The sequence below is a fragment of the Mauremys mutica genome, chromosome 3 (genome assembly GCF_020497125.1).
Source record: "Mauremys mutica isolate MM-2020 ecotype Southern chromosome 3, ASM2049712v1, whole genome shotgun sequence".
In the NCBI taxonomy this organism is placed as follows: Eukaryota; Metazoa; Chordata; order Testudines; family Geoemydidae; genus Mauremys; species Mauremys mutica.
The window spans coordinates 20,157,295-20,181,211 of NC_059074.1; the positions used below are offsets into that span (position 1 = coordinate 20,157,295).

At 42.6% G+C, this 23,917-nt stretch overlaps 1 protein-coding gene across 5 annotated transcripts in view; it reads right to left on the reverse strand.

Annotated features, from left to right (window-relative positions):
- Positions 1–23,917, reverse strand: part of KLHL29 (kelch like family member 29) — a 544,343-nt gene that overhangs the window by 13,284 nt on the left and 507,142 nt on the right. For all 5 annotated transcript variants that reach the window (XM_045008743.1, XM_045008742.1, XM_045008745.1 and 2 more), the window contains 2 exons: positions 17,735–17,928; positions 2,426–2,570 (listed from right to left, as the gene is read on the reverse strand). In XM_045008743.1, coding sequence (XP_044864678.1) covers positions 2,426–2,570; positions 17,735–17,928 — 339 coding nt within the window. The remainder of the gene's footprint in view (positions 1–2,425; positions 2,571–17,734; positions 17,929–23,917) is intronic.

A 23,917-nucleotide genomic window follows, 5' to 3' on the forward strand; every position in this document is an offset into this window, starting at 1 on the left:
AACTTTGTAACAGGAAATGAATAGGCTGGGGATCCACAACCAGTGCCACGAGTTAGCAGGCCCACTAGTTAAGCAGGGAAGTTATGCTTCACTGACCAAGAACCAGAATTTATTTAAAAGATGAAAAAAAAACCCCAACCCCACCAAGTTTGTGTTGTACTGTTCAGCCTGAATCTAAGTTTTCTTAAGGGTTCCCATTCGGCAGAGCCATATAACAAATCTTACTGGCTAAGAGTTGGAGAAGGAGGCCGAAACGGCTTTTCTGTGTCTGTTGGGAATTGCTGGTACTAAATTAGCTTCTCTGGAATCATTGCTGGCCCCACCGTGCTGCTGCTGTTACCCTGTGGAGAAACTCTGTAACACAGCTCTATTTGCATGCAGCCTGAATTCTAAGCAAGCAGGAATATGGAATTTTTAATCAGACACAGAAACACATTCTGTATTCTTTATGCTTGGAGAAAAATAAACCCTTGAAGAGTGAACTGGAAAGGGAGAATATCTGTCTGCAAAGGGAGGACTTCTGAACGATATGGAGCAGGGGAGGCTTTTTTCTCCCACTCTTTTGCAGAGTGGAGGGAGGTGGCCATCAGGACAGTGCAAAGAGCGATAATCACAGCTCCCAGCACTTGTCTGCTGCTGTCATCTGTGACTGCAGCAGAGCTTGTGGTTGGGGGCGGGGGGGGGGGGGCTCCAAATATCAGCAGTACAACTATAGGCTGAAAATGAGACCATGATCATGTTGCTTAACATATTTTCATGCTGTTTGGGAAACTCTAAAGATTTGGTTCACCCTAAACATACAGTAGGAGATTTTCTATAGGCACAAAGGCCACTCATGTGTCTGATTCCCACTGACTTTCAAAGCAAGCTTGGTATATAACTACCCTTTGTGCCATTCAAATCTTGCCTCAGGTCAATACCAAAAGTCCCATTGTCTACAATGGGATTAGGTTTTGTCCCAAAGGCATCAATTTATTTTAAATTGTCATTAAAAAAGAGATATTTAAATTGACCTCTACATTTTTTCACAAGTCACCCCTCCCATGCTATACACAATCACACTAGCTAGTTATTAAAGTGATTAAAAACCTTCTGGTTAAAATATAAAAATGAGGTGCACAAACTTTTCCCAACAAACCAGGCTTTGTTTGAACCTGACTGAGGGAGGATCACATTAACATGTGGTTAATTTTTATGTGGTTAAATAACATCTGCATTTTTTTATTTATTTAAATCCTAGATAATGAGGCAAATCATGTAAGCTGCATCAGACCCTTTATTTCTGGTTTACAATCTTTAGAGAAAAATATCATTAACTACTGTCTGAACACAGTGGGGTTCTCCTCAATTCAATTTCACTCTGGTTAATACAGAGGAACAATGAAAATCTTTAATTAGCACAGAAGCAGCAGGAACACAGTGGCATTGGCTGGAAGTTGGTGTGTGATTTTTTAATCTGTTTGCTGCAGGACAAAATTCAGCTCAGCAGTCAAAAAGAGGGCACTCTTTTAAATATAAAAAATGTGGAACTGACATTTGAAATGGCTTTTTTGGTTTTAAGGTGTTTTCTGTCCTTATTTTGAAACTAAAAATAAAATACAAGAGGAGTTTTAAAAAATATAAACATTTAGGCACATGTTAGCAGTGATGCAGTGTGGCTCCCTGGCTAAGGAGCTGCCTTGGTGGTCAGCAGAGGTAGCTTCTATAGCTAAGATTTTGTCATGGTTATTTTTAGTAGACGTCATGGACAGGTCACGGGCAAGAAACGAAAATTCACGGAGGCTGTGACCTGTCTGTGACTTTTACTGCTGCAGCTCCATGGTTTCCCTTGCTACCACGGTGGCTGGGAGCTGCAAGGTTCTCTCTCCTTCCTCCCCGCCAGGCTGTCCCTGGTCCCTGGAACCCTGAGGAGGCTGTCACCTGCCACTGGAAACCTGCAGGGGGACCCCGAGGGGGGCTGTCGCCTGTCATTGCAACCCTGCCAGGGCCCCGCTGGCTGCCAGCTCCAGTCCCGCAGCCCCAGGGACTGAAGCAGAAAATGTCAGGGAGGTCTCTGGAAATCACGGATTGACCTCTGTGAGAAAACACAGCCTTACCCATGTGAACTGAGCATTATCGTCCTCATTTTACAGAGAGGTAAACTGACGCACAGAGCATTTGTAGGTCATGCAGCCTGTCAGTGATTAGAACCCAAGAGTTCTGCCTCTCCCAGTCTCACATTGCAAATCATGGTACTTAAATATTAAGGGACAAATGTTCAGTATGATGCACAAGGGCATTAAATATGTATAATGAAGATGAATAAAAACATATTGTACACATCTCCCTTCCTCCGCCACTCTCACTGTTATTATTATGTAGTCATTTTTCCCCCCAGTAGAAAATACTGAGGCACTGTTAATTCAATCTTAATGTTTTTTCTCACCTGCAGAACTGCCTGGAGTGGTTCATGTTGGGACCTGCTTTAATATTGCCTTTCTCTGGGTCATAGATGGTGGTTGCTCTTGCATAAGCTCCTCCAAGAATAAAGATGAACCCATTGAGAGTGACTGCAGGAGCATATTTGTTATCTGTCAATGGAAAGCAATACTGAGATCAGTTTCTAGGCTCAGGTTTGGAGTCGTTTTTGTTTATACATTCCCTTTATTTAGAGATAAGTCACGTTTCTCTACACCTCCAAGGCAAGGGAAAGGAAAATGAGGAAGTCTTTTTTGTTTTTGTTCGTTTCTCCTAAACTTCTCCAAGGCACTTTTAAAGTTCATCATCAGTCCTTCATTCCCCAGCAAGCCCCTCCTCCCCCCTTTAAACTGGTACAGTTACAATTATCCTCTCCAAACCCTGCTTGAGCCACAGTGAAAGCTCTGTTCTTGTATCTGAAATTAATGTATCAACTTGTTGCAGAGTTTTGAATTGCTGCAAATCTTCACTCACTTTCCATTTCTGAGCAGTGGCTCAGTACAGACGAATCCTAGAGCAAAGAATCCCACTTCTTAATAGTATTAAAAAATAGATTATCTTTTGCAGTCCTTTGTTGCTTGTGGGTGGGTCCCAACACATCTAAGAATATTTTCTGGGGCCTAACATTTCTCCCTTAATCTTTCCTGCAGACATAATCTGCAGCTGCCACTGACTTCAATTGGAGTTGTGAGTGCTCAGCATTTCTGACATGTTAGCCCCCCCAAATGTCCTAAACTGATTTCTGTTGAAGTTTCCAGGGAATGTTTTAACACTGAGGCGTTATCTGCAGAGTTATTAGACGATACTTGGTAAAGTTAACCGTATCATTATTTTAATAAATAATATGTGAAATTTAGCTAGCAGACTTATTCCATACATCCCTATTATAATACATCATATGCTTATACACTGGGAAACTTTAACAATGCTGGTTGATATTTCCCTTGCCTGGTGTTTGTCACAGGCTATTTTTTTTTAAACATTTCCGCTAAAATGGTCCAGCAGTTTCCAAGAACGAGATTATTGTTCTGCACATATTAAAAAACTCCTCAAATTTTGAGTTGAGAAGTTCTAGCATCTCCATGTTTTGGAGCAGGGACTTGTAATTTGGCAGAGTGGCAGTCTGTGTCAGGGACAATCCTTTTGTTGTTCCAGTGAAAAAGGTGACCAAATTTGGCCAAGTTATAAGCCTCTGAAAAATCTCAGTCTGCACATGCTCAGTAGAATCTGGCAGCTAGTCTCTGAAGATTCATTCTGCACGAGGCGAGAGGGAGAGGCTAGGGGCAGGGCCAGCGGCGTATTATCGCCTGGGCCAACAAGGCCTAGGCCTAGGCCTAGGGCAGCAAATTTGCAGGGGGGGCAAATTTATAATAGCAGCATTTTTGTAATCACAGCATCAGTGAGGCCATGATTCTACCAATCATAGCACGTATTGAAACCACGAATGACAGCATGATGCCATTTAGTAAACATACTCGCGAGAATCCTAAACGTTAATAATATGACCAGAAGAAAAAAATTAAGTGGTTCTCAGTTTTGGACCCATGCGCGGTCCCGCGCAATAAGCAAAATCGTGATATAGAGACGTGCATTCAAGCGAGGGTCTGCTGTACTTGTAATTTTATTTATAATAAAACTTGTAAATGTTCAATTATTTTAATGATATTTAGATTCATTTTAGTTCAAACGAATTTGTAAAAAAACTAAAACAAGTTCATATGGGGCCGGGGGCGGCAATTATTTCAGGGCGGCAAAATCATTAATGTGGCACTGAGCGAGGCTGAAGGATCAGTAACCACTAGACCATGCGCTCCTACAGAACCTGCAATAGAACCAAGGAGTCACAAATCTTAACATTTCTTTATGGGTCAGCAAATAGCTGGGAAATCAATAGCAAAGTATGTCTCCATCCCTCATCACCATGTAGCTAACAAGAGCCGTATGCTGCATCAGCTACTGAGATAGTAGAGGACTGTGCTACGGATCTAGAGACCTCAGCTCTGCATGGGGAGTCAATAGGGTTCCAAGTGAGGGAATTTTTTTTTCTTTACATTTTTAATTTTTTTAAAACACAGAATGTTACATACAAAACAAACCCCACAAACTATGTTAAAAGAACATCATCAAGGTCAAAGCACTCAGAAGTTAGGAAATGCCAGAATTAAGGTTGCCTGTTAAACCTTAAGTCAGCCCTCTTGTGTGTATGCCTTATGGTAATACATGAGTATGTATTTAAAATCTGTATCATAAGGCATATGCACACGGGACAGAATTAAGGAAACTTGTATTCCTCACTTTTGGTAGATTTACTTTAAGTATTACTTTATTTCAACGTGAGTTGCATGCATGCTTAAAGGTAAGCACACGCTTATGCACTTGTCTTGAACAGGGCCTAAGTTAGTTTCCTTGCAAAGACTACACTGGAAGTAAGTGGCTGTGATGTGATGCATGCTATTGTTCAAGTTTTAGCAGGAAAGAATCCTGCAGAAAGTTGGGCTACAGCATATGCTCAAACTTTTCATTTCAGCCTCCAGGGGTCATTGCATGTCAGCTGTCTGTGTGCAGTTAGTAAAGCATCCCAAGTGTAGAAAAAACAAGGAGGAGTCCTTGTGGCACCTTAGAGACTAACAAATGTATTTGGGCATAAGTTTTCGTGGGCTAGAGCCCACTTCATCAGATGCATAAAGTGAAAAATACAGGAGCAGGTATAAATACATGGAAGGATGGGAGTTGCTTTACCAAGTGTGAGGTCAGTCTAACGAGATAAATCAATTAACAGCAGGATACCAAGGGAGGAAAAATAACTTTTGAAGTGGTAAGAGAATGGCCCGTTACAGACAGTTGAGAAGAAGGTGTGAGTAACAGTAGGGAGAACCTAGTAATGGGGAAATTAAGTTCAGGTTTTAGTTGGGGGCTGTAGGTGATGGCTAGTGGCGTTCTGTTACTTTCTTTGTTGGGCCTGTCCTGTAGTAGGTGACTTCTCGGTACACCACTAGCCATCACCTATAGCCCCCAACTAAAACCTCTTCAGCGCATCATCAAGGATCTACAACCTATCCTGAAGGACGATCCATCACTCTCACAGACCTTAGGAGACAGGCCATTCCTCGCCTACAGACAGCATCCCACCGGCCCCCCAACCTGAAACAAATACTCACCGGCAACTACACACCACACAACAAAAACACCAACCCAGGAACCAAACCCTGCTACAAACCCCGGTGCCAACTCTGCCCACCTATCTATTCTAGGGACAACATCATAGGACCTAATCACATCAGCCACACCATCAGGGGCTCGTTCACCTGCACATCTACCAATGTGATATATGCCATCATGTGCCAGCAATGCCCCTCTGCCATGCACATGGGCCAAACCAGACAGTCTCTACGCAAAAGCAACCTCCATCCTTTCATGTATTTATACCTGCTCCTGTATTTTTCACTTCATGCATCTGATGAAGTGGGCTCTAGCCCACGAAAGCTTATGCCCAAATAAATTTGTTAGTCTCTAAGGTGCCACAAGGACTCCTCGTTGTTTTTGCTGATACAGACTAACAAGGCTACCACTCTGAAACCTGTCACCAAGTGTAGAAAGTACTGAAGTGGCTAAGGCAAGTTACTGGAAAAAGACAGGAGGAGTCTGTTGCTAACCAAGTATCTATATGGATATGTCGAAAAACAAATTACCCTTAGGACAATGTCATCGCTCTTTGTGAATTAAAAAATAATAATCATGTAATAGAAAGCTGGGAAGAAACTAATTCACTTAGAAGACAGAACAATATCTTCTCAACTCCACTAAGCCATTATAACATAGCAGAAAGACTTATCTGTCCTAACACCTCTTATCCCATCTGTTTCAAAATTGAAGTGTGTGTGTGTGTGTGTTTGTTCTCTATATTTAACTATCAAATTTTTCTGGTCTCTCTCTGGCTAACATTCTGCAAGAGAGTGTATACAGCCCACAAAAGAGAGCTCAGAATTAAACTTCCAAATCTCACAGGAAAATTATTTTGGGCTTCCTCAAGGCAGAAGTAATAACTTCTCAAGAGGCTGAATTGCTGCCTTCATATTCCTATCTATCAGCAAAAAAGAGGAAACTCCCTTGGTTATTTAAATAGTGATATTTTTCTCTTTTTAAACAAGCAGATTGACTCTAGTAAAAGAATGAGAACCAGCCTATCAACTTTGATTCCTATCACTATTTTCAGTATTTCACCTATTCATAATCTTCTATTGTTTTCAACTTCAGCCACAATTTCTAAGTAAGTACAAAGTAAATTTGAGAGGTTTCAGGAAGGAAGAAGTTCATAGCAAGCAAACTTGATCTCTGGTGAGGACTTTATATTACAAAAATATAAGGGAACCCCACAGAGATGGGTATCAGAAAAGATATAAACCAACATATTTTGTATTACTGTGGCTGCAGTAAACTCCCACAAGTGCCACGGATTTATCTCCAAACTCGTAATTTCCCCCTAGACATTTTGATAACCAAATGTGGTCTTCCAGTTTCCTCCAGGTGGATGGCCAATATCCATCCTTAGCTCTCACATCACTTGGATGGCACCAATTCCCCTTCCTTTCTCAATTTTCCTCTTCAAGGTTGGATAACCTTATTCAAACACTCCACATGCTCCATTTCCCTCCCCCCTTAAAGGTCACTTGCTAGCAGGTTAGTGATGAAACCAGATGCTAATTGTCCAAAGCCATGTTTTGACTGGGCCTTTTTGATGATGATGACAGATGTGTCACTGAGCTCCCATGAACAGACAGCTTGGGCCACATTACTGAGGAACAAAACTGGATCACTCTATATATTAAATGGCTAGTGGGGGAATGGGAAAATGGGGAAGGACCAAAAAAAAAAAAAAAAGGAGGAGGAAGGGGTTAGGGTGACCAAACGCCCCGTTTTAGCCAGGACAGTCCCTTTTTGAAGCCTTGTCCCAGCCGTCCCGACTCTTTTGGTAAAAAGTGGCCATTTGCCCCGTTTGCTCTTGCCAAACTGATCAAGCTGGCAAGAGCAAATGGGACAAATGCCCACTCTTTTAAAAAAAGTGGGGTGCGGGGGAATGTACAGGAGGGAAGGGGGGTTGAGCAGCAATGCCAGCCCCAGCCTTTGGGAAATAGGGTCACCTAGGAAGGGGCTGAAAGAGAAAAGAGTTGTCCTTCCCACAAAGAACCCTTTCAGCAGCAGTTTGAAGACATCTGGACACTTTAATCCACTTCCTGTCATAAAATCTAAATTGGAAACTGCCCAGTATTCCATGTATAGTTTTTGCAACAGAAAGTTAGTTGAGATTTAAACGCAAAAAAAAAAAAGTTAGGATTTTTTTTTTAAATGGTAGGAAAAAAGTCCACTGGTTTATAATTTCCCCCTATCATTTTGCTATGAACTATAGTTCAAAGTGGAAGAACTCACTGCATAACTCTATTCACTGCAATTGTTGCTCTTTAAAATAAAGGGGGAGTTTACACTCAGTGAGTGATATTCTTTTAGCAATAAGTCATTCCAGGATGTGGTTTGTACTTGTAGGAAATCACTGGGCAGGTGCACTTCTTGGGTGGTTGAAAATCTAGTCTATCTGAGACATATACCAATAACCTCAAAATAACAATATGCTCCCTCTGTTATGGCTTATGGCTACAGTATTACATTAATAAACTATATATTCAGTAAGACAGAATTCTAAAATGTCCTGCTGCACTCTCAGCAACTGCTGAAAGATCTTACATTGCATTCCGAGCCAGTGCTTGGTTACAGCCTGAAATGGTATTCAAATGAATGGCGGAAATGATCCCTATTGTAAACATCTTATTGAAATCACACCAGCCAAAACATTTTTTTTTCAAAAAAATGCTGGCACGCCACTGTATGACTGTATCCAGATATTATTCCTACTGAATAGTCCACTGAATTCCTTATGAGGTGAATATATGTATGCTTATGAAACAGACTGGAAAACTAGTTAATGGAAACCAAATCTGCTTTTAAAACTGTGTGTCTCCACTTTTCCCTGCATATCTAAGGCAGAAAAACTCATGCCTTGTGTAGCAAATCAACATACAGGAATAGGATAAGATGACATCCCTCAGCAGCCCAGAGACTGCAGTCTGATTCTTAACATAGCTTGTGAGGTCTGAACGGCAAATATTGTAATTAGCAGCCAGTTCTCAGATTTCAGACATTTGGCAAGGAGCTGCTGCAGCTCCTTGAAGCCAATGCCCTCATGGGAACAGGAGGGAAAGAGAAAATGGGAATGAGTATTATACCACTGACCAAGCACACACCCAGCTTCGGATCAATGGAGAGTGCACCAGAGGTGACAGTGCAGAAAATCTAAAGAGGAGGGGTGGGCAAATCTAGGGACTAACACAAGGGGTAAGAAACATACACTCCATGTTCATCTAAACTAAATAGCTAACTGGCACTTGCTCTCTCTCTGTCTAATATAGGATTTATGCTTACTATGTAGTAGGTCATGATTTTCTGTAATTTCAGAGGACAGGTAATACACCAGAGGCACTTAAATGAATCCCTGGCAAAGTCTCTTGCCTTCAGTCACAACAGTACCTTTTTTCTGTATGAAGGAAATTACTCTTGTATTTTTCAAAAGCAAAAAGCACTATCGGAAATAATTTGTTCAGGCCTGGACACCAACTAACCAAGAAAATGCTGATGAACTGGAGGGCATTAGAGGACAGCAACAAAATAGATCACGAGGCTGGAGGGATTGACTTGTGAAGAAAGACCAGAAGAGCTGAAATGTTATCAGCTTTGGTAAACGGAGACCTTAATAAATATTGAAACACCACGGAGGGAGAGGCATTATTTAGAGTGGTACATGTGGATTATAGCTAAGTGAAATGAAGAAAAGGAAAATTTAGGTTTAACACTGGGAAAAAATTCTGAGATCTAGTTGGGTGTAGCATAGTTTCCCAATGGAAGAGGTGGAAGACCCATTGCTTGATACGTTTAAAACTAAGCTGGATGAAGCACTAGAAAATATGCTGTCTGGAACAGTCCAGCCCTGGCAGAAGGATGGACTAAGGCAGGGGTGGCCAACCTCGGCCTGAGAAGGAGCCAGAATTTACCAATGTACATTGCCAAAGAGCCACAGTAATACGTCAGCAGCCCCTCATCAGCTCCCCACCCCGCTCCCAGCACCTTCCACCCACCGGCAGCCCTGCCAGTCAGCGCCTCTCCCTCCCTCCCCGCACCTCCCAATCAGCTGTTTCTTGGCATGCAGGAGGCTCTGGGGGGTGGGGGAGGAGCGAGGTCACAGCAGGCTCAGGGGAGGGTGTGGGAAGGGGTGGAGTGGGGGGCAGGACCTATGGCAGAGCCAGAGGTTGAGCAGTGAGCACCCCCCAGCACATTGGAAAGTTGGCGCCTGTAGCTCCAGCCCAGGAGTCGGTGCCTATACAAGGAGCCACAGGTTGGCCACTAGGGAGTCTTCTACGTTCTCTGATTCTGAATTTCTAAAAGAAAATCACAGGAATTGTTACTCCTTTAAATTAAACAAGGCAAAATCAGCCCTGGAATTATGAAGTAGAAATGTACAGACGTGGTTAATATTGTCTTCAAAGTGTTCATGACAGCCGTAGTGCTCTGACTGAACACTCAGGCTGGGCATATAATTAGCCGGTTGATTCTCTCAGACATCCCTATGAAGCAATGATGAAGGCCTCAGAGACCTGGCCTCAGATCTTTCCCTAGTATCTAAATTGCTGTTTACCATGCGCTGTCTCAGCACATTCCAGAGTGCAGTGACACCCACCATGGGAGAAAAGGATGCCAAGCACATCTTTGGCCAACATGCAAACGCCTCTAGTGCCTGTCTGCCCTTTCTGAGGCAAAAGAGTGAACAACATAACCTTGTATACCTGAGATCCTCTTGAGAGAGACAGCCAGACATAAATTGAAATTATAGCTGGTGTTCTCCTCAGGCCCTAAATGTCTTTCCTTATCCAACCTTACTGAAAGGAATCTAATAGAGTATTGCCATCTTCACCAAGAGAAAGTTTCCATGACAACACGTCACTGAGGAGCTGGTAGAGACTTGTGCAAACCCCTGGTTAGCAGAGACAGCCACAAAAGCAAAATTTAGGCTTCCATTTTAGTAAAAAAAAGTAAGTTTCTAGCCCTTTTCTTGCAAAATGTGAACTGATATAAACTGACACAGCCAGGGGAGGTTGGCAGGTGCAGCAGGAGAATGGGTGAAAGGGAAGGTGTGTGCATTGGGGTAAGATCCTGCCAAACACTGTCTGTGTGTCGCGGAAACCACTGAGTTTGGGCATAGCCCCTCAAATCCTTAGACCAGCTCTGTTTATAATGGTGTAATCATGGTAATAAGAATCTGACACAGGAGTTGGGGGGATGGAATTATTTGATAGGGCCTGACTGGAAATGTTAAGGTGGGCTCATCCTGTTGACAGTTTCAGCCCTTTCAGAGGCTGGGACTGAGCTGACAGGTTGCACCAGCTATTGCCAGGGCAGTTGCTACTGGGTAATCCCTTTCTGCGTTTCTATGCACCTGCCCTCACAGGCACTTTCAAGAACACATGGGAGGCATCAGATGTAGTCCCATGACATCATCCTACATGCAAGGAAAGGAAGCCAAGCTGCAGCTGCACTGAATGGCAATCCTGCAGCCCCTATTCCTTCCTGCCAGCGCTTGCCTGCCCAGTCCGAAGAGCTGGCAATGGGAAGGAGCCTGGAGCCCCGTTCTCTCACTCAACAGCCAGAGGAGGCCCATCCTCATCCACCAGTCTGGGGAGAATTTCCTTAGTCAGGGGAGAGCTACCCACCTTAAGAGCAGAGGGGGAACGCCACCAGTGAGGCAGCTAGGGAAACAGAGGGTGGACACTTGCCAGAAGCGAGTCCTAAAGTCACCACCCCTTGCTTCCATGCGAGAGTCTGAGCTGAAGACTAGGGGGGAACCTAATGATCCAGAGATGGACATGGTAGAAGAAATCAGATTTAGAAATAGATACCAGAAATGTTCATGGGTCCCTGACCTGTGCTTCCCCACAGCACTCACCAGATTTTAAAATTTAACTATGGTGATAAGTAAATAAAACTCCTATTTTGCATATAAACTGTGTGGGTAGCTTTAAATGGAAAACCCATTCAGAAACACAAATCAAAACTTATAGTTGAGTTAATGTAGGCAACTGGTTATTTGATATTGCTTAAAAGGGTACATTTCAGTGCCCTAGCATTAGACACAAAGTGAACTAAAACACAAAGTGACAAGATAATTATGCTTATTTACAATCACTGACTTCAGCATGTCTACAGCGGTCTCGTTAAAAAAGACAAGCCTTAGGAAGTTGTGCGTGAAATACATTTTCTTCAGCACTGTAAGGACAGCATAGCAAGAAATGAAAACATAAGCAGTGCAAGTATGAATGCTTGGTTGATTTTGTGGCACTATAGTTACCAGAATTGTTACTAAGTAGCAGCTTTGTTAGATGTTAGCAACTGGGAAGAAGAGATGTGAGACTGTTTAACTACAGAATCCTGCCAATCAACATAATCTCAAGTCCACAAAGGGTATGTCTACTTTGCAATTAAAAACCTGCGGCTTGCCCAGGCCACTTATTTGGGCTCACGGGGCTCAGGCTAAGGGGCTGTTTAATCGCACTATAGATGTTCAGGTTTGGACTGGAGCCTTGGTTCTAGGACCCTGCAAGGTGAGAGGGTCCCAGAGCTCCGTCTGCAGCCCAAGCCTGAACGTCTGCACCACAATTAAATGGCCCCTTGGCCCAAGCACCACGAGCTCGAGTCAGAAGGCATGGGTCAGCCACAGAGTGTCTAACCGCAGCGTAGGCAGAGCCTTACAGACTCCACTGAGTATATTTCCAGGTCTGCAGTCATCAAAAAGTTATTACTGCCTGATAACTGTTTCGTGACGTATGGGAAACATGTTTCAGTCCTAGTGCACAAGTATCTCATTTGGTACACTTACTGGCAAGCTCAGCAGAGAAGCCAGCGATTACATGAATGTAGAGCTGGGACTACCTTCTTATTCCTAGGAGAAACCTAAGTGGCACAGATTGGAGGCAGATTGGCAGGGCTGTGTGAAGAGCTCACAATATTGCTGCCTATGCTATATCTGTTCTATGGAGGGAGGAGTTTGGTCTCCAGCTTGTTTCACTAGCATTGAGATAATTTAAAACAAATTATTCCCCTAAAATCCCAACATTCATGCCAAGGTTGGCTTGGATAGGTTAGCACACAACTTTCTGGAAGTGATGAACCTACAAGTATGAGCTACCATATGTCATACAATTCCCAGAGAGTAATTATCAGTGGTTCACAGTCATGCTGAAAGGGCATAACGAGTGGGGTCCTGCAGGGATCAGTTCTGGATCCGGTTCTGTTCAGTTTCTTCATCAATGATTTAGATAATGGCATAGAGAGTACACTTATAAAGTCTGCAGATGATACCAAGCTGGCAGGGTTGCAAGTGCTTTGGAGGATAGGATTATAATTCAAACTGGAGAAATAGGATGAAATTCAATAAAGACAAATGCAAAGTACTTCACTTAGGAAGGAACGATCAGTTGCACACATACAAAATGGGAAATGACTGCCTAGGAAGGAGTACTGCAGAAAGGAATCTGGGGGTTGTAATGGACCACAAGATAAATATGTGTCAACAGTGTAACACTGTTGCAAAAAAACCCCAAACATCATTCTGGGATGTATTAGCAGGAGTGTTGTAAGCAAGACACGAGAAGTAATTCTTCTACTCTACTCTGTGCTGATTAGGCCTCAGCTGGAATATTGGGATCAGTTCTGGGCTCCACATTTAAGGAATTAATTGGAGAAAGTCCAGAGAAGAGCAACAAAAATGATCAAAGGTCTAGAAAACATGACCTGTGAGGGAAGATTGAAAAAACTGGATTTGTTTAGTCTGGAAAAGAGAAGACTGAGAAGGGGACATGATAATAGTTTCCAAGTACATAAAAGTTTGTTACAAGGAGGAGAGAGAAAAATTGTTCTTAACCTCTGAGGACAGGACAAGAAGCAATGGGCTTAAATTGCAGCAAGGGAGGTTTGGGTTGGACATTAGGAAAAACTTCCTGTCAGGGTGGATAAGCACTGGAATAAATTGCCTAGGGAGCAGCAAAGAATCCTGTGGCACCTTATAGACTAACAGACATCTGTTAGTCTATAAGGTGCCACAGGATTCTTTGCTGCTTTTACAGAACCAGACTAACACGGCTACCCCTCTGATACTTGACACCATGCAAGGCACTGCATTTAGCCGTATGGAGTGGAAATCCATCAACCTCATGAAGAAACTTGCACAAATACAGACAGATATCATCTTCCTTTCCAAATGCAAACGGATGGACATCATACCTAATGGACTAAAGGTAAAAAATCCACTACTATCTACATACTACACGGACCACAGTGAGAGATTATGCCATACTCTATCGAAGAAACTGAGGAACCACCTGATCAGCATCCTATACAGCAAACAGGAAAACATCAAAAAAGAGCTCTCCAACCTGGAGACTCTCATCAATAACCAAACTTCCATACAAATGGACTTCACTAAAATAAGACAGGAGATCTACATTACTCACTTCACCTCTCTACAAAGGAAAAAGGACTGTAAGCTGTCTAAACTCCTACCTGCCACATGGGGCCACAACCGTGGTACCCCTAACCCACCCAGCAATATCGTCAATCTATCCAACCACACACTCAGCCCAGAAGAACAGTCTGTCCTATCTCGGGGACTCTCTTTCTGCCCTGCCACCCCCACCAATATGATACAGTTCTGCGGTGATCTGGAAGCCTACTTTCGCCGTCTCCGACAAACGTCTGTTAGTCTATAAGGTGCCACAGGATTCTTTGCTGCTTTTACAGAACCAGACTTACACGGCTACCCCTCTGATACTTGCCTAAGGAGGTTGTGGAATCTCCATCACTGGAGATTTTTTAAGAGCAGTTAGACAAACCCCTGTCAGGAGTGGTTCAACTAATCAGGGGAGGGATAGCTCAGTGGTTTGAGCATTGGCCTGCTAAACCCAGGGTTGTGAGTTCAATCCTTGAGGAGGCCACTTAGGGATCTGGGGCAAAAATTGGTCCTGCTAGTGAAGGCAGGGGGCTGGACTTGATGACCTTTCAAGGTCCCTTCCAGTTCTAGGAGATTGGTAGATCTCCAATTTTTTTTTTTAATAATACTTATTCCTGCCATGAGTACAGGGAACTGGACTAGATGATCTCTTCCAGTCCTATGATTCTATACTTGCCCTCCCTGCATTCTTGTCATTGATTACCTTAGAATCCGAGACTGGTTTTAAATTAGTATTACTGGTTGTGGAAAAGCCCTTTACAGGGTTGGTCCTGGTTAAGTTCAAGAGCTGCTTGTATTCTGGGAATCTGAGCACATATAACACTTATTTAAAGAGCACATTATCTTATCTGAGGTCAAGAGAGCACCACATTTTTATTATGGGCATGAAATATGATCTCTACTGGAATTAATTCCATTTTCCTTTTATGAAAAGGCCACCAAGTCCCATTCTCTCTGGTTTTGTTTTTCTCTTTGTTTTTAAAGGTTCATCATATTGAATGTGGAATGTCATTCTGTACAGTGTCCCCCGAGCTTTAGTGGGAGGACATTTTATCAATATGGTTACTACTACTACTACTTTGCAGTTGCAAAAATAAAGTATATTTTCAATAATCTCAGGGCCTTTTGGTTAAGATCAAGCATAGTATCACTATCACAGATGTCCTCCAGTAGGGGAGCAATTTTTTCAGTCTCTTGTGTTAAATGACTTTATAAATTTGCAAATAATTTGGTAATATTTATTTCCCAATAAAAATCACAGCATGTTACACTTTCAGAATATTGTTAACGCATTACTTACATTTTCTCAAAAAAAGCACAAATACTATCTCCCACCCCCATTGATGATTTTGATATATTTTTTTGTTGGGAAATAACACAATTTATTTGAAAATGTATGATGTACCCATCTTGTGATATTTTTGGATGATTTTTCCAAGCACGCACGGCCTTGACACCTGCTAGACAATATAACGAGTCCAGGGAATGAATTCTCAGCTCCTGTGGCACTTGTACTATTTTGGTAAGGAAAAAGAATACTTTTTTGCATAATACATTCATTTTTGCAGTATGCTCTGAGCACAGAAAAACCTCATAATGTCACTCAGTCGATTACAGGAACAGCAGCCATTGTGTCCATGTGATGGAAAAAGCCAGGAAATAGGTTTGTTAGCATTGCTGTAATACATAAATATGATTGTTGGTGGTTGATGCCCTCCTGCTGGGTGCTTCATGCTACATCATATGCATGTCATGTTACATTAGACTGGACACAAAGAACAGCCAGGGAAAAGGAAAAGAGCAATGCTATATCCACAGGAGAAGCTATAAACACAGATTTTATAGGCAAAAACTGACTCCCCAAAACTTGCTTCTTCCACGATGCCTGAAATAGGGATGTAGTAAATAAATAAAGACATAAATAAAATAATAATAATTAATATACAGAAAGGGGGAAAAGTAGTTTATTTTGGACATCCATATGTGCTCAGGCCTAACCTGAATAACCATGTCATTGTAAAAGCAGCAAAGAGTCCTGTGGCACCGTATAGACTAACAGACGTATTGGAGCATGAGCTTTCGTGGGTAAATACCCACTTCGTCGTATTCACCCACGAAAGCTCATGCTCCAATACATCTGTTAGTCTATGAGGTGCCACAGGACTCTTTGCTGTTTTTACAGATCCAGACTAACACGGCTACTCCTCTGATACATGTCATTGTAGTGCTGCACCCTACTGTTGCATCCTATCTAACATTGGTTTTAAAATCTTTAGGCAAGGCACCCTTGGTTTGAAGTTTCAAAAGAGTTCCGTGTTCAAAAGCAATTATAGGACTGGATCCTCAAAGCTGTTCCGGCGCTTGGGAGTTAGGTGCCTAAAGTATTGATTTCAATGGGAGTTAGACGCCTAAATACGTTTGAGGATCTGGGCCTTAGGAAATGAAGTCCCATTGAAAGTCAATGCTATTTAGACTCCTATGTGCCTATGTCACTTTTGAGAATGGATCTTAGGGTATGTCTACACTGGAGCTGGAGGTGTAATTTTTCAGCCTTCATAGACATACCTGTGCTAGCTTTGATGGAGCTAGTGTGCAAAAAAATAGAAGTCTATCCACAGTGACATGAGTGGTGGGAGGGGTTAGCTATTCTAATACATACATAGGATCTCAGATGGGATCATACTCAGGGCAGCTAGTCCATCTGTATGTTAGCTTGATCATTGCTAATGTGTGTATGTCTATTTGAGCTGGAAATTATATCTTCCAGCTCCAGTACAGACATTAGGCTTCTAAGTCACTTAGGGCTAGCTCTGTAAAGGGATGCAAGTGTCTAAATGCCATTTTAGGTGCTTAGGTGCAAAATTTAGATCCTCAAAATCCCTACTTGGATGCCACCTAATGCTGTAGGCACCTATGATAAAGTCCCCTAGGGGCCCGAATTTCTGCCGGTGGACATGCACAAAGCCACCTAAGTCCTGACACCCAAGCTGCTTGGCACCTAAGTCCCTGCTCCGATGACTATTTATGGATTTAAAGGATTTAGCCATTAGGTGCTTTTGAAAATTTTAGTCCCCCCTGTCTTTCTATTTGTTCTGTAAAGCATGTAGCAGTCTCCTGGGAACTGTAAACATAACTAATAAAAACAGTGCTGGATCTTCATAGTCCACCTGTCTTGTGGATTTTCTATCCTGCAGGGTGAATTCCATTGAACAACATCTATGAGTTACTGCAAAAAAGACCTTCGCTTCCTTTGGGCAAGAGGAATTTCAACAACAGTAATAATAATACATTAAATTAATGGCATTGTTCTAGGCATGAAGTGACATTTGATGGCATAACAAAATTTTAGTGCACTGTATAATGTATAGGGTATCCATATCTGTGTTACTTTCCTTTCTGTCCCCACCTTGAACCCACCCCTTCTAGCTAAATATCCCAGGGTATTAATGAGTGTCATTTGCCTTGAGTGAAGGATCCAGACCACTGCATCTCCAGGTTAATATACTACATACTGCTGCCAACCCTGCCCAACATTGCTATTACAAACACCTTTTCCTCAGCCTTATATTAAAGACATATTTACATTAAGCCTCTTTGGTTTACTTATTTTGTGGTACAGACATTTATATCATGACATGTATTTCTTTTTTAAATTGTAAAATGCTGATCACTTGCCTATCATTGGAGACTCTATAAAACTCCATGCATTAGTCTGAGGGACATATGACTGCAGGACTCCAGCGGCTCGACCAGCTTCATTCACCCCGCCAAACACGTAGATCTTGCCACCACAAACAGTGGCAGCTGCAGAATGCACGGCCTTTGGCAGAGGAGCTATTGTCTCCCACTGATTGGTGATTGTGTCATACCTAAAACAAAAGCAATAGGAATAAGTCCAGATAATACAGTGATGGATGTGTTGTAAATGCATGACAGATAAAACAGACTGAGAGATAGGCAGATAGATAAAACAGACCTGAAAACATACCATCTAATACCAAAGCAATCCAACTGTCTTGGTAGATAATGCCATTAATGCCACTTTCTATCCTTTAAAGAAGATAATGATACAGGCACAGAGAAAACCAGATCTATTTCTTCATATGCCTCTCAAGCCTAATTATAGCTTGGGCTAAAGAAACTTAGGACACCTTTGTCAAGATGACTTCCACTAATTAATTTCTACTAATTGGAATACAGTAAGATTATTCTTGCAAATCAGTGTGGTGATATCCAACAGCAACCAGAGGCAAGGAATTGTTAATATACTTAAATTGTTTAGCTTGTGAAGCTCATCACATCATCAAACATAATGCAACATGATAGCTCTTTATACTCTAGTTAACTAGCCATTAATGCACATTTTGTGCATGTGTAAATTGCCTTCATTTAATTGCCACTGTATGTATCAAGCTACTACTACACTTCATTGCAGGATATTGCAAATGTTAATGGGGAGTTTGCTACTGGAATAAGATTTCCTCATTGCATCCATTTTTAACATGTAGCGCAACAGAAAAGAATATTCATTAGAGCACTAAATTAGTTTTAAGGTCATCAGTATCTGATTTAATTAAGCCATTGACCATAAGGATGTGCAATTAATAAACAATGGATTAAGATTCATTTTAGACAATGTCATAAGATCAGACATCTATTTTTTTATATAATGTGGCAGTGATCCAAAGAGCTCCAGTAAAATGAGCCTTGGAGACAGTGGAAAACAACATGGTTCAATATTTCCATGTAATGGTACATTCAGTCAAATAGTAGTTGCCTAAATGGTAGTATATATATCTTCCTACTGTATTTTCCACTGGATGCATCTGATGAAGTAGGTTTTAGCCCAAGAAGGCTATGCTCAAATAATTGTTAGTCTCTAAGGTGCCACAAGCACTCCTCGTTCTTTTTGCTGACAACAAGAGAGCAAATCATAAATTAGTTTCAACAGAGGAATATGGAATGTGGATGGCAAACACACAAGCCTTCATCACCCATTTAGAGCTTTGGCTCCTGATAACAGGATGGATACTTATAACATACAAATACTCTAGATTCCTGGTCTTCAGAATCTCTTTCTGAAACTGACATATTTATTCCTAGTGATATTCTCCCTTTGTGACACATCTCTCAGTCTGCCAGGGTATGTCTACACAACATCGGGGAGTGAGCCTCCCAGTCCGAGCGTGCAGACTAAGTAGTTTGAGCTTCTTAAGTCTCTCTCTGGCATGTTTTCCAAACATCAGATCATTCTGGTTGTCATTCAGTCAACTCCTAAAGTGTCCACACAGGGATTTGCACCAGAGTAACTACATTGGTTTAAAAACAGAATAAAGCTAAATCAATGCAACTTTCTTGTGCAGAGAAAAATCACAACCAGTTCATCCCTTGGCTTTCAGCTCTTTTCTATTTATATTCTTCCTTTCGTCCTTGTTATCTCCATCTTTAACTGCCACTTTTACAATAGTACTGAGTATCTTCTGACACTCTATTCAACTGCTTACAGCCAAGAGAATTAACCTAAAAAATATCCACCTTGAACTCTTTCCTTGACTCAGACCTCTCATTTGACTCTGCTGTTTACAGTAGTAAATTAAGACTTAATTTACTGGATCCCATCCACCCAAAGGTTTCCCTCTGCAAAGGTGCTCACAGTACTTCTGGCTCTCTACTATGCCAATGCTAGCTCCTGCTTCCCTGTTTCCAAGTCTGTCCACACCATTCTCTGGTGGCGGGCCTACCCAAACACTGTGGGTCTATTGACCTCATTCCAGTTTATGGACTAGACCTGCAAAATAAAAATAACCCTCCTTGTTTTGAAAATTCTGCATTCTTCAGCTTTCCCTCGTAGGACTGATCTTTCTCTCACCTCACTCATCTCATTTAGCATGTGCTTTCATTCTCTTCCTTTTCCCAAAATCTCAGCATTAATGGCAAGACAGGCTTTTCCACTGCAACTTCTGTCGTTTGGAGCAGCTCTCTGCCTTATGAACTCTCCAACTCTTTTCATACCTCATCTGAAAACACGTTTCCCCCCCTTTTCCTTGGCCTCTTAATTTCTCTCCTTCTAAGGTTAAACAGCCTTATGACTGAATGCTTTAATTTATTCACATTATAAAGTCTTTATGCTATCATTATCAGTAGTTTATAGACCACCAACCCTTCACTATCTTGTACATTATTTAACTTTGGAATACAATTTTCAGGAAGGATGCAATTCAAAATAAAGCTTCATTGTGTAGTATCGATCTGCACTCCAGATGGCTCACATGATGTTTAAAATCATATTAATGGTTTTGCCTTTTTCATTTCCTTCTGACTGTTCTGAGGATCTTAATGAACTATTCTTGGACAAGGTTCTAGATGTAATTTTGTTAAGACATCAATATAACAGTAGGTTCTGAAACAGTGTGTAAAGAGACAATTACAAATTATTTTTATATTTAATTTTTTAAACTGTATTCCATGTGCACATATAAATCAAAGTAGTCAGCCAATTTTAGATAAATCTAGAGGCCCTGTATCAGAATAACATACTTCATTGTTCAGTACTCTTCAGACAGATAATTACTATGAAGTATCAAAATCCATAAACATTTAGCCATATATACAGTCAGCATATGCTGCTGTTTCAGCTCTCAAGTAGTAAGAAGCCCCATCCATTATCTAGAAATCTAGTTCACAGATCCTCTTCATTCCTCCATCCGTTATTTGTACACAAGCACAGAATACTCCTGGGGGGATTCTGCGGGACTGCGCACTGGCAGAAAATGCCCCTTCCTTACCCCCTGCAGAATTCCTGTACTTCCTTGCAGAAAATGGCAGGAAAGCCACATATGTTTGTGTGGGGGATAACCATTGATGCAGTTTTTTGGGGGGACTTCCCCCCCCCAAACAGAGGTGAGGCATGGGGGGGGCAAACAGTTATGTGCCACTGCCCCCCCCCATTTCTGCAAGCGCAGAGCTGCCCAGCTGAAGGAAGGAGGCTGCATCTCGGCTCCACTGACTCTGCAGCTAAACGCTGCCTCCAGTGTCAGCTGTGCTCTCCTTTTGTGTGCTGGGAGCCTTCCTGTTTTCTGTGCAACAGTGAGTGTTGGCAGTGTGGCTGGGTAAGCAAGGGGTGGGGGAAATGAGAGAAGGGAGGCGAGGGGGTGAGGGGAAGAGGCAGTGGGGAAGGAAGGGGGTGGAATAGGGCAGGGGAATGTTGGAGTGAGGGGAGGGGGATGGTGAAGAACAGGGGATAGGGAAATTGCGGGGGGAAGCGGGAGTCCGACATGCGGTGTCCCCTCAGCAGAAGCTGGGGCTCCCTCGTTAAGCAGGCCCATTGAATCCTCACCCTAAGAAGCCCTGCCCCCCTAATCTAGACCCCTCCGACGAGCCCCCCACACTCAGACACCCACATCAAGCCTCTTCTCCCCACACCCAGGCCCCCGCCCCGCTCAGCGGCGTAGCCAGGGTTGCTGCCGAGGGGGAGCGGCGGAGAAAAAAGGCGCACGTCCTTTGGCGGCATTTCGGCGGCCCTGCGCATGTGCCGATATGCTGCTGAAAGATGGCGCGGCGCATGCGCAAGGCCACCGAAAGATGGAGCGGCGCGCCACCGAAATCACGGACGAGTGGAAAAGGCGCCGCTTGGGGAATTCTGGCCTCGGGGGAGCAGGTGCTCCCTCTGCTCCCCACCTAGCTACGCTACGGCCCCCGCTGAGCCCCAACCACCGTCACCTGGATCCCCTGCAGTGTCCCATTGCCCCTGCACCCGAAACCCCTCAATGAGCCCCTGTGCATTCAGATCTCCCATTGAGCCCCCCACAGCCAGACTGCCCAACACAGAAACCTCTCACCCCACACCTGGGTCTCCCCCACACTAAGCCCCTCCACACTTGGATCCTGCTGGGCTGGCCCTGCCTACCCACACCTGGTGCACCTGGTGCAGAGGGGCAGGGCCCTGGGGTGTTTCTGGGGCAGGCCCAGCCCTTGTGCTGTGTCAGGGTCAGGTGCAGCCTCACTGCCAAGTCCCTGTACTGAGGGAGGTGGGGGCTTCAGGGTGATCTCCCACCTCAAGGCAGCCAGTGGTCTATGCTCCCCACTGCCATGCTGGAGCCCCATTTATTTATTGACAAATAAAATTTTCAGAATTTTAAAATACTGTGTGCATAATCTTTAATATTTTGGTGCAGAATTCCCTCAGGAGTAACAGAAGCAGACAGGTTGGTGTGCAAATCTCTCACCTTAAACATCTAGGGACTTATTTCCTGTTACACACAAAATTGCCAGAGGGGCTCGACTGAGAACTGTAGTGTCACTGCTATTTCCTTAACAACCTTCTTCCAAAAACATAGCCCAACAATCCAATCCCACAGAAGATGAGTCTATGTGCTTAAAACATCCATTTCACAGAGTGAGTTTATGATTCAGCTCAGCTGGCACGTACACGTTATTTCAATAAATTAATAAATAATAAGGATGCATTACACATATCTGTCTATTTATATATCTATTTAGGTTTTAAGAAGGTTGCCCATCCTAGTGGCACCTGCTTGGCTCTTTAAAGACATATTAGAAGACAAAGAATGAAATCTTGGCCCCAGCTCATAACAGTATCATAATGTATACTCACAAAGGGGCTGACTAAAAATTGCACAGACAATCTTAATTCTGGAACTTCCTAATTTCTGAGTGTTTGACTTTGCAACTTCAACATTCTTGTAATGCAGTGTTTTGTATGTAGTACTATCTAGTCTGGATAATAAATGATCTAAAGGCATAGATGGTCTCCTGAGACTGTATTTCTGTGCCCCATCCAAAGCAAACTGGCACATTAAAAAAGCAATGTCCAATCCACACTATAGTGGAAAATGTAATCTCTCTATTAGTGTAGGTCATAACCACAAACCCCCCCACACAAGTAAGGAATTGGGAAGTTCCGAGTTGGATTTTAATTGTGCATGTGACATCAGAAAATTGAGCAATTAAATTAACATTGTTCTGAACATTACTGATTCTCCTGAAAGAGATGACCCAAATTCAAAATGCCTCATTGCTCATAAGACTTGGAACAATTATTCCATCTGCCTTCAATTTCCTGAGTACCTGCTAAAATTAGAATGTTGGGGCAATTGGGAGATGTTTCTGTTTGAATAATGTCAGTCTGTGGGTTGCAGTTTTTAAGGTGAACTTTTTCTCTCCTCACTTTTCTACTGTTAAAAGCTCAGAATGTCAATTCCAAAACCGAACGCGTAACACACGTGCCCACAAATGATTTAAGCAATGAAACTAACACACTCTTTAATCCCTCTACTTCACTTTAATTTTTAAAAACTTCTGATCTCCCAGCATAACCCAGAAGGGACACACAATCTAGGCATGCACTCTGTTCAACCGTTGCTTCTCATAAGTCACTTTTATCGAAAATAGCAGATTAATTATAATTGCGAGTTTAACAAATCCCCATCACAAGGGCTTACCTACCCCCGCAGAGGCAGAATGCATTGAAATGATATGGAGAAAGCCTACTATTCTACTAGATAAGCATGCATAACAGGCCTACACTAGCCTTGCTTTTTTAAACTGTAAATATTCTAGCATGCTCAGTTTAAGGCTTGTTGGGGCCTGAGCCACAAAATCTTTCATCAGAAGGTGTGTGTCTCTGTGAGATCACAATGTGCAGGCACCACGTGGTCTCAGGTTAAGTTCATTCTTGCAGTGCTTCCAACCCCAATTGTTCCAAATCATGAGAACTGCCTTAAAATCATGAGATTAAAAATTACATTAGGGGTTCTCTTATTAGCCTTCTGGCTTCTGAGCCAGTAGGGTGCATGTTTTCAAGTTTTTCTCCACAACCACAAGTGCTAGAAATTCAAT